The sequence below is a fragment of the Mustela lutreola genome, chromosome 1 (genome assembly GCF_030435805.1).
Source record: "Mustela lutreola isolate mMusLut2 chromosome 1, mMusLut2.pri, whole genome shotgun sequence".
NCBI lineage: Eukaryota > Metazoa > Chordata > Mammalia > Carnivora > Mustelidae > Mustela > Mustela lutreola.
In genome coordinates this window covers 247,231,379-247,245,868 of record NC_081290.1, presented here as the reverse complement: position 1 = coordinate 247,245,868, position 14,490 = coordinate 247,231,379, and the positions used below count along the sequence as shown (strand labels likewise).

The 14,490-nt window shown below is 50.3% G+C and overlaps 1 protein-coding gene and 1 long non-coding RNA gene across 2 annotated transcripts in view; one reads left to right on the top strand and one right to left on the bottom strand.

Annotated features, from left to right (window-relative positions):
* Positions 1 to 6,026, top strand: part of USH1C (USH1 protein network component harmonin) — a 45,266-nt gene extending 39,240 nt beyond the window's left edge. The window contains 4 exon segments of the mRNA XM_059137590.1: positions 2,201 to 2,307; positions 3,647 to 3,717; positions 4,806 to 4,837; positions 4,840 to 6,026. Coding sequence (XP_058993573.1) covers positions 2,201 to 2,307; positions 3,647 to 3,717; positions 4,806 to 4,837; positions 4,840 to 4,928 — 299 coding nt within the window. The 3' untranslated portion in view covers positions 4,929 to 6,026.
* The window catches only part of LOC131810040 (uncharacterized), a 28,975-nt gene that overhangs the window by 5,222 nt on the left and 9,263 nt on the right, over positions 1 to 14,490 (bottom strand). Inside the window, exon 2 of the long non-coding RNA XR_009345379.1 lies at positions 459 to 640. This is a non-coding gene — a long non-coding RNA (uncharacterized LOC131810040). The remainder of the gene's footprint in view (positions 1 to 458; positions 641 to 14,490) is intronic.

The window sequence follows — 14,490 nt, the reverse complement described above, 5'->3', positions numbered from 1 at the left end:
GTCTCCCTACAAACACTATACCTGAGCTGAGCCTTAAAAGATAAGGCAATATTAGCCTCATGATGGTGGGAAAGAACTTTACAGGAAGAGGGGGCAGCACAAGTAAAGACAAGAGAGAAAGCATGCAAACCTTCCCCATCCTCATAATAATAAGGGTCGACATCTGTCAAGAGCTCTCCATGGGCTAGATGTGATTCTAAGTTCCTGCAGCTACTCTGTGTCTAAAGCGTTCACATGTATTATTAATTCATTTAATCCTCACGACAGCACCAAAAGTAGATACTATTATTACTCTCATCTTAGCTTGGGAAACCGAGGCACAGAAAGGTAAAATGCTTGTTCAAGCACCCACAGCTGGAAAGTGGTGGAGGCCAGACTGGAACCCAAGCCATTTGGTAATTTCGCTTTACTCTTGTCTAAAACCCGCTCACCTGTTCGGACAGGTGTCTGCGACTCACCATTAGTGATTTCTTCTTCCAAAACCAGAAGTCTACTCCTGGGTCTTTTGTGAAGGAATCGATGGCCTCGAAGGAGAAGCCTTGGGCCCCTCACCTTTCCAGGCCCGAGCAGGAATCCCGCGGTCAGGTCCCTTCTGGGCAGTTCTAGGCTCCAGCTGGTGGGACGGAGGGTGTGTAAGCACCTGCAGCAGGAGGGGTGATGGGAAAGTCACCTGGTTCAGTGGGTTACAAAGGCGAGTCCAGCTTGGCCACCTATGGCCTTGGTAAGCTCAAGCCTGGCTCTCACAGTCACACTCGGAGCTGTCATTTCAGCTGGAGGGGGGTCCGCTTCGAGGCAAGTACCATGGCCTAGGGCTGCCCTTCTGGCCCACACCCTCCTCCTCATCTGTCCTCACTTCTGGGCCAGTTGAGGGAAAGATACAAGTTTGCTCTGTCTGGCAAGGGAAGAGGACCAGAATAAATGGGTGACCTTTCCGGAGTCCTCTCCTCCGCATCCCAACCACTTGCTCCTGAGACTCCATCTGGAATTTGTACAAAAAGGAAAAGTGACCTCTCCCCAGGCCCACTGCCAGAGGAGGCTACTGTCTACAATCTGGTCCCACATTACTTTGGGCATACCAGTAGCTGTTGACATTTTCTCCAGGACCACATGTGTTTTAAGCCACTGCCACATTATCTTCAGTATCAATCACTACATTCCTATGGCCTTCATGCCTGCAAGAATTCTGGGTGATTATTTCACCGTAATCCAGAGAATTTGCTGTGGACACCAGAACTAAGGAAAAGTCCTTAAAAACATTTTTTTAAAGGTTCTTAAGTTGAAGATGTATGAGAAACTGTGCACAATCTATCATTTCTTGGAGAGCCACAATACATATTAGCATATTCAAGGCTCTGACAAGTTCTGCAGTGAGTAACTGTGCTCAGCTTATAACTCAGCTCTTCCCAAATTTATCGGACTACAGGTCATCTTATCCAGGAGGACCTTTAACATCATTTATTTATTTGAAAAATATATTGAGTTTCCATTTTGTGCTAGTATTATGGCAGTTGCTGTGCATATAGTGGTCAATCAAAGAGACGTTCCCTGCTCTCCTGGAGCTGACAGTCTGGTGGGAGGGACCGTTAGTCGACAAATAGATTTATGAGTACAAACTGTGAGAATGGTCTGCAGGAAGAGACTGGGACTCTTTGAGAGAACAGAAGAGACCTGCTCGAGATTGCGTGCATGTCAGAGCAGTCTTCTCTGAGGAGGAGACATTTCACCTCAGCCCTAGAAGAGAAAAAAGAGGGGGCAAGTGTCCCAGGTGAAACAGCTTATGAAGACTCCAGGGTAGGAGAGAGCTTGGCCTGGTCAGGGGTCTGATGCAGACCAGCAGGCCTGGAGCGCAGACAGGGACAGCTCACAGAATTAGCTCATGTTTCTGATAACCTCATCGGTAACAGAGGTCTGCCTCCCTCTGGAATAGCAGAGGCCTGTCAAGGCGAGGGTGGCAATGGTTCATCAGTTCCTCTGAGCTCAGGTGAGGGAGTGTGGGCAGGGTGGGTAGTAAGTGCTCTGAGTAACCTGGTGGATTGTTTCCCCTTGTGCCTTCTGAGCCCATCAGAAGCCGGGAATCAGGCTCCTTCTGCAGCCCTCCAGGGACCTCCTGCCCACCCACCTCCCACCGCCTTTGCCGAGTCCGGGACCAGGCACATGTCACATATAGCCCAGGTGACCAGTCAGCTTCATCTTCTTGCAGGTGGCATTGTGAAAGGGGATGAGGTCATGGCGATCAATGGCAAGATCGTGACAGACTACACCTTGGCTGAGGCTGAGGCCACCCTGCAGAAGGCCTGGAGTCAGGGGGTAAGAGCAAACCCACTCCCTGCCTCCCTCCCCTGCCTGTCTGCCTTAAACCCTGGCCTCTGCAGCCAGAGCTTAAAGTCGGGGTGCCCCATCCCGGGGCGGGTCTCCAGGGACCAGGAAATTCTTGGGTGACATCTACATAACCCATCCAGCCAGTGGTTTCAATATGACACGATGGGATTCAGAAAAATAAATGTCAGTTCCTGACCTTGAGTTCAAAGAGCAAGTGGCACAAATACAGACTCCAGAAGACCAGGTATGACAACCCATGCAAGAAAAAACTTAAGTTCTTCTCTAAAAGCACACTGATCAAGAATCAAAAATGCTTGGGGCTACTGGAAAGTATGAATAGAAGTAGAGTGCCCAAAATGGAGGAGGGTCTGGTGGTGGTCTGATCTGTGCTCATTAGCCACTTGGATCAAGGCCAACACATAAGGTCTCCCAGGTTGTGCACTGCACAATCCGAGGGGATGCCTTCCTACAGATTACAGTGTGGATGGTGCCCTCTAATGTTGTGCAGTGCACAACCTGTGCAACTGTATGCAGGCAGCCGAGCCTGAGGTATTAAGTTCAGAGCCGAGGAAGCTGACCAGATGGGCCTGGGACCCACATGAAGGGATGTGGAGAAGAGAAGACTCACGGGTAACATGATGACTGTCTTTGATTATCTGAAGGGCTGCATTAGGGTAGAGGGAGCAGAAGTATTCTCTATGTTTTTTGAGGGATGGAGGGAGTCCTGGGGAGAGTTTTCAGTGCAATGTTAGGAGCTATTGCATGGTAGAGCGGCCCAGTAATACTTCACATAATTTTTATGGGATACACCCAAACCAAGGGTGAAAATGATGGATAAGCCAAGAATGGCAATGATGCCATTGAGGGGATTCAAGTGTTAGGGTCAGAAAGCTAAGCTTAAAGTTCCCTGATTGGATATGCATCAGAGTGACCTAGGGAGCTTGTTAAAAATACTGTTTCCCAGAACCTACCCCAAATCTCCAGGGGCCAAGTCTATGAGTCTAGAGTTTTAAGAAGTCCCCCAGGTGATTCTGAGGTTGCAGCCTGGCCCTGGTCCACAGATCAACTATTGGGAGCTTAGGGTCCTTTGAGGGTCTGTAAATCTTAGCCTATATGATTGTGAAGCCCCAGAGACTGGAAGCTTCTCCAGACCATGGGGCTGCACAGTGAGGCCCATCCCCACCAAAAGGACCTCCAGCCCCACGGGGGCCCACCTTCCTGTAGGAAGAAGGACCAGCCAGCTGATCCTGAGCCATGGTGCCCAGGAATGAGAATGGAATGTCCAGAGAAGACATACCATCCATCCCTGAGCATGCCCGAGTCACAGGGCTTCTTCCCACAGGACTGGATCGACCTCGTTGTTGCTGTCTGCCCTCCAAAGGAGTACGACGATGAGCTGTAAGTGTATGCGGCCCCTGGCCCTCTGCTTCTTTTTTCTCCTGCTCCAGAATCTTGACCACCTTCTGCTGGTCCACCCTCCGCTTTCATCCAGCCTGAACGGTCGGTCCGTGCACACAGCTTCTAACAGTCCTTGATCCTGAAAAGCTCCCAGGCTAGAGAGAGCCCAGAACTAAGTCACTTTGTCACAATGTCAGCATTGTCCGGGCTGCCTCCAAGACTGTCTTGTCCAAATTCTACTTTACATCTGGAAAACTGAGGCCCAGACACAGCCAAAGTCACAGACCAAGAAAACAATGAAATTGGGACAGACTCAGGATTTCTGATTCTCCACTCAGGACTTCATCTCCTGCACCATCATCAGCTAGATTAAAGACTTCCATGTCTTTTACTGTCTGGTAGTTCTTCCCGATATGTGACTGCATTCCTTCACGCTGTGTCTCTAAGCAGCCAGGACCACAGGGGTTGGCCCCATCCAGCAGGACCTCCAGGGAGCTTGGGACAGTCTCCATCTTGCTCTAGGATCCCCTCTATGTCTGTCTCTCCATGTATCTCTTTTATTCCTGTCTGTGTATCTGTATGGGTCTCTCTATCTCACTGTCTCTCTCTTCTCTCTATCTCTGTCTCTCCTTTCCCTGTCTCCCTCTCTTGTATCTTTCCCATTAATCTCTCTCGCCCATCTGCCCCTCTCTCCTTCATCCTTCTCCTCCTTCTCTCTTAACCTGTCCTTTTCTTGCTTCCTCGATTTCTGGTCTCAGTTGATGCTAATCTTTGTTAGTGTGTATCCATTTCTCTCCTCTCTCTCTCTCTCTCTCTGTTTCTCTGGTGTCTAGTCTCCATCCTCATCACTTTCCTACCACCCACACATGTATTTCCTAGTCCCCGACTTGCCTTTGCTTCTTCTGCCCAGCATGGTCTGAGTTCTTTTCACATTTAGAAAAAAATCAAGGTCTTATAGTAACTAATTCTGGACCCAGGGCCTAGGCAGGACTAAGGCAGGAGACACGTGTAGGGTAAAATCTGATGGAACTCTGCCTAGAAATAACCAAGCCCTGTTTTGTGTTTCCTGCTCTGCTCTGCGAATGTAGCTCTGCTCTTCCCTCCTCCGCAGCCGAAAGCCCCCACCAGTCCGAAAGGTCCTTGAAGTCCGTGCTCCCATGCCTAGACATGGGTTCCTCCTTCAGCTGGAGCCTGACAGCCCCCCACGGTGAATAGGCAGGTGGGCTGCAGGGCCCTGCCTGTCCATGCTGTGTGCAGTGGCCGTCTACTGTCCATGCTGGCGGGTTCTTTGGACTGGGGTCTGGAGGGCTGCACAAGGCACCATCCCTGGAATGCCATCCAGGCCTGCTGTTGGCCACCCTGGAATTTTGTCCAACTCAAAGACCCTCCTATGCTCACTTCGGCAACACATATACTAAAATTCAAAGACCCTCCTGCTCAGGGAAGGGAAGCAGAGCCCAGTCTATAGCATGCTCGGGACCTGGGTACCCTGACTCACCACAGACCCTGTGGGGGCACCCACAGGAGTGGGATGGAACAGTGAGCACCATTCTCTGGTGGGCACAGACAGTGCTTCAAACCAGACATGACGGGCTGGGTAAGCCCACGGGAGTACAGCCTGGATTTCCCCATAGAGGGATCCCCTCCCTGGGAACACCATCCTCTGGGAGCCCCTGCTCCACTGGGCCCCCAAGCTTGGGCAATTCAGGCTTGTCCAAAGAACCAGGGTTGGCCTCTCAGAGCTGTTCCTGTCCTGTTGTGACTTGTCATGGCCTGAGCCCAGCTTGGACCAAACTGTGCCTTCTCTCTCCCTTGGCTCCAGCTCCCTTGACAGTGTCCTCTGGGGGACACTGTGGAGCCCAGTTTGGCGCTGTGTTTCCCACTCTGTGACAGAGCTGTGCTCATGGACAGAGCTGGCAGGTGGCCATGAGCTGGTGTTTGGTGTGGCCTGAGGCCCACAACTGGCAGTATCTGGGGCAGACCCAAGCCGGGACTTGTTGACTTTTCTGTTACAAGTTTCTCAAAACATTAGGGCCTCATGCTCCCAGGACAGTTGGCCTGCTCTGCCATGGCTCCTGGGATGGCCTCCATGGCCCTCTGTTTTCTGCCACTTGTCCTGTGCTCTTCATGAGGGACCCTAGCCCCTCTGCCTTCTGGTCCCCTCCTAGCTTATCCCACGTATCCCTCTGCCATCCCCGGCCTCCCGTGTGCTGTGGCTATGGCTGCCGTGTGGGACTTGGGGTCCACCTTGGGCCGCCAGGGAGGGTGTCCCTGGGATGAGTGTGTACCCACAAGGCCTGCACCCGCCTGCTCTGTTTCCTCTTCCCCACAGGACCTTCTTCTAAAGCCCAGAAGGAGAAACCACATTCACCCCGAGAAGCCAGTGAGCTCTGGATTCACACTCCTGAACACAAAGCCTAGACCCAGCCTTGAGAGCCAGCTTGCAGGCCCCCTGGAAACCTACAGCCAGCACCCCAGGATTTCCAGCTCCCCCTGGCCCTGAAGTAGGGCTGCGTGAGGAACGTCATGGGCCGCTCCTCTGAAGGGCACGGTGGAGGGAGGAAGTAGCAGTTCTGAAGAGGGCCCGTGGGATTCAGATTCTCATTTCTTTCTTCTAGTCCTGTGAATTTAGTCTCTTCCAGCCCTGAGATATCAAGAATTCAAGGGAATTCTCAAGAAGTCAAGGGAATTCTCAAGAAATCAAGAGTTTGGGCACGTGGGTGGCTTAGTCATTTAAGTGGCTGCCTTTAGGCTCGGGTCATGATCCCAGGGTCCTGGGATCAAGCCCCATGTGAGGCTCCCTGCTCAGCGGAGAGCCTGCTTCTCCCTCTCCCACTGTCTGCCTCTCTGACTGTGCTTTCTATCTCTCTGTCAAATAAGTAGATAAAATCTTAAAAAAAAAAAAAAAAAAAAAAAGAAAGAAAGAAAGAAAGAAAGAGTTCTTCCTTGAATTCTGATAGGACCTGACTCCTGACTCCCTCTCCTCTCTCTCCTGTTAATTGCTGCCACAAACCTTCCTCTGAACTCATTAACAAAATAAACTGCTTTCATTTCCAACTTCTGGGAGTGAGTGTGGATTGGGGCAGCAGATTCAAGACTCTCAAATAAAAAAACATACGGTCTTAGCCCTTACCAAGAGTGGGAAACAGGACCCAGTGCTAGGATCTGGGTCCGACATGAAGGACAAGATGAAATGGCCATGGCTGGCTTGGGGCAGGGGGACTGGAGCCGTAGGAGATGGGCTGGGCTGGGCTTTGGGTCTTCTCAGAAAAGGATGGTGGAAATGAAGCTATACGATAGTGACTTTGCTCAGTTCCAGAAAGCACAGTTGATGGCAGAAGCCCCAGAGGATTACCTCTAAGCACGGGGTGCCCCAGATTCACTCAGGGCAGCATGAGCACAGCTGCTTCTCCTGCGGTCACCAAGACAGGTTGGGAGGGAGGGAGGTGCATGGAATCCCATCCAGTGGGGCCCCATGGAAAGAAGCCAGAACCTGAGGCAGAAGGGTGTGACGCCAAAGGGCTGGCAGGAGGTAAGTCGAGGCCCTCCCGGTTACAGGCCCCAGGGGTGCTCTCAGCCTAGCTCCGGGGAAGAAGGGTCATCAGGGCGGGTGTCTCATGGAACTCCCAGGCTAGGAGACATGGCATCCTGGGTCTCCTAAGACTTGGAAGTGGAAGGTAGCTCTGATTCAAGGTGTCTTAGAGGAGTAGGTCTCTAGGCTGAGACCTCCTGTCTCTGCCACCCCTTCCTCTGTGTCCTCAGAGCTCAGCGTGAGCTTGGCCATCATAATCCTCCACCTTTCAGCCGTAGCTCCACCACCACCCTGACTCAGTTCCATTTCCCAGCTCCAAATTCCCCAGGCAAAGTCTGAGCGGATGGCCCTGGGCCAGGGGCCAATCCTAGGTCCAGTCAGCTGAGGTTGGGCAGGAGGCGGGTCATGCCCTCCCCAATCGGCTGCTGAGGCAGCTGGGACTGTGGGGCAGCGAGTGGTGCTCAATGGGAGGGGCAGAGCGAGACAGAGAAACTGCTGGACTCTTTGATCTCAGTGGAGACAAAACCACAAGGACCTTCTAGTAGCTGGCTCTCAGAAACAGCAACCACACCGAGGAATTCCCTGTGTTTTCTTATTAGTTCCTAACCTGGCTCTGGAGATGCTTCCACAATGAAGGTAAAAGGAGGGAGCTCGTATTCACTGACATCTGTTACTTACTAGGACTGGGCTGGACCCTGGTGTCTTGCCACCTCCAACCGCAATGACTGGCATTAGTGCACGACCCCCCCCCCCCCCAGGAGCCTGGCGGGAATGGCCAACACTGAGATGGCACTGACTGCAAACCAGCTACTGCTCTAAGCACTAAGCTCATCTACTCCCCTTAACTTGATGAGGAAGGCACCACTGCTACCACCAAATCCATTTTATTATGAGAAGACCAAGTTATAAAGAGGTTAAGTGACTTCTGCTAGGTCACGTGTAAAGAAGTAGTGGAAGAAGCATTCAGAACCCAGGCAGTCTGGCTCCAGGAAACACCCCCTTCTCCATGGTCTCTGTGCGGGGCGGGGCCCCCCTCGCTGGAATGTCACAAGTTCTAGGCTGTTGGCAGAACAGCTCTCCTCACCACTGAGGCACAAATAGTATTCTGTTCAGTGCCGGCTCCCTCCTCTTGCAACCTGCAAACACTGCTGTGGAAGCCTTTGGCCTGGAATCTCACCAGTTCAAGTTCATCTCCAGCTATTCTTAGGTATTGGCACCCAGAATGAATGTGCTTATCAGTGCTTATCAAGACGTGATGAGTGACACAATAAAGCGGGCTTCGAGCCCCTAGCTAGAGGAGAAGGGCAGGAAGGTGCGCCACTGGGCAGGGCAGGAAGAGAGAATGAAGGGAGGCCGGGGACTTTGGTGATGGCAGTCCCGAGCCATCAGTCTGTCTGGAACGGGCAGGGTGTACAGACTAGGATGGGCTCCAGCTTCCTTTTCTATGAGGCCTGACTCCCTCTCATCTGTCGGCAAGGAAATCAGGTCTCATGTATTGGAAAGTTGTTCCATGTTGACTCCAAAGTACACACAGCTTTAAATGCTGGCATGAACCAGGTAAGAATTGGGAAGGTCCAGAGAATATGTACAGAGGTGGGGGCCTCAAACAGCTCTTGACCTTCTATGGGGGCCACGAGGAACACTGCTGAAGCCAGAGTCTACCGAGGGCACTGGGCCAGGCATGAGAATCCACATAAGGGCTGACGCTAAAACCCACCTACGCCAAGGAGGGCCCATGCGCCTCCCACTCCTTCCACGCCAATGGCCTTTATTGCTACTTCAATCCCAGGGCTCTAGCCAGCCAGCCGGGCAGCTACTAACAACTGATCTGCTCCAGTCTACAAGGTGAACGCATTTGCCACCTTTGAACCTAACCCCCATCATTGGGTGCTTGGGAAAATTGAGGCCAAGGAAGCAATGACTTAAGCAGGGTCCCCCTCAGTTGGTGGCAGAGCTCCATTTCTACTGCACTGTACAGTGGGGGGGGGGGGGGGAAACAAAAACCTAAAAAGGCTGGGAATTCAAGGACGCCTTTTGACTCTGAACTTTCTGCATTTTATCCATCTTATTGAAGTTGCTTCCCACAGCAAGTCCCTGGGGATGCTGAGCCGGCTTTGAGCCTCTCACCTCTCAAAGCACATCTGGAAGTCAGAGTAAAAGGGCCAAGTTTATAGCCTCCGACACCCCCTTTGGGCCTGTGAAGGGCTGGGAAGCTGGTTTTCACCCATTCCAGCCTAATTCCCCAGGCTGAGATTTGGATAAGAATCTGTTTCCAGAGCTAAAAGCCCTTTTCTCCTCCTGTCCCTGGTATGACCCTTCCCAGCTCCCAGGGGCCCCGGCTGGCCATGCGTCTGTGAGAACTGGAGGGAGCAGGAGGGACCCCTGGGAAAGGCAGGTGGAGCTGGCATAGGGAGAGGGCCGAGGACCAGAGAGCCGGCCACAGCTGTCCTCCTAGGACCTCGGGTTTGTAGACCAGGGGCCTACCCACTAGTTTGTAGTTTGCTACTAACTTCTAGGTGTTTGCTATGTGTCAAACACTGTGCTGAACCCTAAATGTGTAGTGACATTTAATCATGATAAGACATTTTTGGGGTGCTTGGGTGGCTCAGTCAGTTAAGCGTCTGACTCTTGATTTTGGCTCAGGTCATGCAGTCATGATCTCAGGGTCATGAGATCGAGTCCTGTGTCAGGCTCTGGGCTAAGCACAGTTTGCTTAAAATTCTCTTTCTCTCTGGCCCTCCCCCTGCATATGCTCGCTCACTCTCTCACTCAAATAATTTTTTTTTTAAAGATTTTATTTATTTGTTTGACAGAGAGGGAGAGTGAGCACAAGCAAGGAGAGCAAGGTAGAAGGAGAGGGAGAAGCAGGCTCTCCGCGAGCAGAGAGCCCGACGTGGGTCTCAATCCCAGGACCCCAACATCATGACCCAAGCTGAAAGCAGACACTCAACCGACTGAGCCACCAGGCGCCCAATAAAATCTTCTTAAAAAAAGATTCCTAAGAGACAGACGATCTTCACTGAGGACCTGAGACAGCAAGATTTAAATGGCAAGTGGCAGAGGTCATGGACTAGGCTGCAGAAGCCCATGTAACTAACCGCTGTGCTGCCCTACCTGGTGAGAAAGAAAGGACATACAGAAGATGATTTCGGGAGCATTAGGCAAAACCCCAGCCAGAAAATCCTTCCTCTCTGCCTCTATCTTCTCTCTGCCTCACTGTGTCCCTTCTCTCTGCCTCACTGTGTCCCTCACACCGCAGAATGACCCAGCCCAAACCCAGCTCTCCTTCAGACTCTGCATTGCTTTCCACACTGTCCTCAAGACAAAGTTCAAACTCAGAATTCAGTATTATCTGAGAATTTTTCCACTGCGGTCTTTTCCCCATCACTTCTTTCACTGCAGCCACACTGAACTCTGGATTCCCAGACTTCCACGCTCTATCGCTTCTCCGTGTCTTTGCACATGTTCACTCGACCCCATCCTCCTCATGTCTGCAAGAACTTCTATGCACCCTGCAAGGCCCAGGTTGACTGTAAAAGGGGAATTTGGGGTCTGGCATGGAAGGAAAGATCAGTCAGTGTGAGCTCTTTTCTCCTCCGGAGATGGACCCTTTGGGGTGTAAATGATGGAAATCCAATTCAGGATGAACACTTAAATGAAAAATCCGGGGGCGCCTGGGTGGCTCAGTGGGTTAAGCCGCTGCCTTCGGCTCAGGTCATGATCTCAGGGTCCTGGGATCGAGTCCCGTATCGGGCTCTCTGCTCAGCAGGGAGCCTGCTTCCTCCTCTCTCTGCCTGCCTCTCTGCTTACTTGTAATTTCTCTCTGTCAAATAAATAAATAAAATCTTTTAAAAAAAAAATAAAAAAAAATAAATGAAAAATCCGGGAGTACTTGCTGTCATGCCTGGTTGGACCAAATGTTATAAGCATCAGGAATCTGTTGGGCTATCTATAATTGTCAGGGGTCATCCCACATTATGGAAGACTATCTTCTTCACACTAATTTAAATGTTAATTTCATCTAAAAAATTCCAGACATATCTGACCAAATACCTGGGTGTTGTGGTCTAGCCAAATTGACTCATAAAGTTACCCATCATACCATCTGTTGTCTCTCCTCTCCTGTCCTCTAGTTGGCTACATTCTCAGATGAGCTCGTCCTCTGTGATGTCAAGATGGCCTCCAGCATTCAAAACACATTTTACAGCAAGGACAACATCAGTTTAAAAAAAAAAAAAAAAAGCATATGCGTATCCTAATAGTCTAATAGTCTCAGCTAAATCCTGAGACTTCACTCTGATTAGCTTGACTTGGCAGTAAGGTCTTCCATGATTGGCCAGGCATGGTCCCATGTCCACCCATGGAGCCGCACCAGCGCCCCAGGGACGAACTGAAGAGAAAGAGACGTTCCAAAAAGAATGTCAGGCGGCTGTTACAGAGTAAGGAGAACTAGGTCCAGGCAGGTAACAAAGCAGCATCCACTAAGTCCCCACAAGCTCCCTGTCTCCCTGTGATCTACTCCAGGGTGAATGTGTGTGGTTCAAGAGGCCAGGACATTAACGTGATGTGCGGAACCCTCACCAGATCCCGGCTGTTGGGGCTGGCTCCTCGGCCACCACATGGGGACAAGAAATGGGGTGTGACTACAGAACTCCAGAGTGCCAAGAAACAGGGGTTCCAGCCCTTGCTTTCCAAAAGTCCTGAGAAGTGAGAGCTGTGTATTTTCAGTCTTACCTCCCTTTCTCAGCTGTAAAAGGGATATAAATAGTACCTACTCCATAGAGTGACAAGAATCAAAAGGAAGATGGATAAGATGCTTAGAAACAGTTTTTGGATCCTGAATGAACATTAACTTTTTAAGAATCTGGCATAGATGCTGTGGAAGAACAGCTTGGAGCCCATTGTTCCCCAAAGGATGGGGCTTCCCAAAGGAGGGTTCTTTGTTCCTTACCTGCTTCTGTGCCCCCCACACTTACAACCATAGCAGCTGGGGAGAACTGCCTCCCCTCTAGACATGTTAAGACCCGAAAGCCTGCCATGCACCTTCCCTTTCTAGAGAAGCAGCACTTACTCCCCCAGCAGGCCACCAGCTGAGTGTGGGTATCTGTGCATGTGTGTGTGTGTTTGTGTGTTGTGTGCACAGATTGGGTTTTCAATAAACATCTTTATTAATTCTATCCTGAGTATGCACATAAGATATTCTATAACAGAAACAGATTTCCTCTCAATTACCTTTCATTTCAGTAAATGAAAAATGTGTTTGTGCCCCCCCCCCCCCCACTTCCCCTTGGCTCGAGACCTTCCCCCAGGGTCTCGTGATGAAAACCAGATGGAAAAATCTCCTGCATGAGTGGTGGGTCACTCCACAGGCAAGGGGTGGAGCACAAGGGATTTTTTCCACTTAGGCACAGGAGAGAGGCAGCCATCCCCCTTGCCCTCCAGAAAAGGGAGGAGAGAAAAATTTAATTTCTTTGAGACGTGTTGGAAAGGATCTTAGATTCTCATCCTAGAGTTTTGGAATATACACACCTAGGGAGATAGAGCTCTAGTCTTCTGGCATCTTAGGGGTTTAACCTAGGAACCCTGTCCTGACTATAATCTTTTGGCCCTCTTGGGGAGATAAGAGAGGTTATATTATCCCTTTTAAAAATTGTGGTAAAATGACCCTTAACATACAATTTGTCATCTTTGTCATTCTAAGTGCACAGTTCAGTGACTCAGCACATCCACATTATGGTACAACGATTACCACTGTCCACTTCCAGAACTCTTTATCTGGCAGGCCTGAACATCTGTGCTCATTAAACAATGTCCCACTCTCTCCTCCCCTCAACCCTTGGCAACCACATTCTACTTTCTGTCTCTGTGAATTTGACTACCCTAGGTGCCCCATGTAAGTGGCCTCGTATTTACATTTTATTTCACTTAGCATAATTTTCTCAAGGTTTGCCCATGCAGTAGCATGTGTCAGAATGCCCTTCATTTTCAAGGCTGTGTAATGTTCCATTGTGTGGCTAGACCACATTTTGCTTATCGATTTTGCTTATCGTTCATCTGTTAATGGAAGCTTGAGTTACTTCCATGTCTAGCTCTTGCAAATAATGTTGCTATGAACACAGGTGTACAGATATCTTGAGACTCTGTTTTCAATTACTTTGGACTTATGCCCACAAGTGGAATTGCTGGATACATCTTATTATCCTTTTGGATAAGAGCAATTATCTGGACAAATGGCTACAGATCTAAATGGTCAGGGTATATGAAGAGTAAAGCACTTCCAGGGAAAGTGAAAACGAAAGTTCCCTATCTTTAGCTCTTATTCTCTTATACATTTGCAAGGATCAGGAGGGTAGGGCATTTCATAAGAGCACTGAGAAATTCAAAGAATTACCATTCCCCCCGGTCCACACACTGGTCACAAGTGGGCACACCACAGACGTTCTCAGCGAGCATCACGGGCGAGCAACGAAGACAGTCCCCTCAGAGGAAGCAGAGTTGCACCTCTCTGCCTGTGTGCTGAGAGCTGGTCACTCTGCCCACAGACTCTTCTTCTGTCGAGGATGATCCTGAGACCAGAGAGTCAGCCTAGACTCTGCTGTTCAGGCCCCATCATTCACTGGACAGATACCATGGAGCAAAATTCTACCTGACGTGGCCCCAAACCCTCAGCGCAATCTGACAGACACCCAGCCTGCAGCCACCTCCGGCTTGCGGTTGCTGACTTGGGAGGCACAGATGGGTTTAGGGAGAGGTTTTAAACCCCAGCATTTGAATCCCTTCTTGAAACAGTGCTCCAAAGATTTTACCCAATTTTTTTTCAGATTTTATTTATTTATTTGACAGAGAGAGATCACAAGTAGATGGAGAGGCAGGCAGAGAGAGAGAGAGGGAAGCAGGCTCTCTGCTGAGCAGAGAGCCCGATGCGGGACTCGATCCCAGGACCCTGAGATCATGACCTGAGCCGAAAGCAGTGGCTTAACCCACTGAGCCACCCAGGCACCCCTTACCCAATTTTCAAAAGTATCTCTGACTCCAAAGAGGTTAAATCTACTCTCATAAAAGGGTGACAGTGAAAACAAAGAACTTGGTAGCAAGTTGTTAGGAACTGCCGGAAGACTGAACAGTGAGCTCCTTTGGTTGTCAGCCTTGTTTTCACTACTGTATCTCCAGCTGTCAGTAGGGTGCCTAGCACCCGGGATGTGCTCAATAAAGATATGCCCAACCAATTAATGAAGAATCTG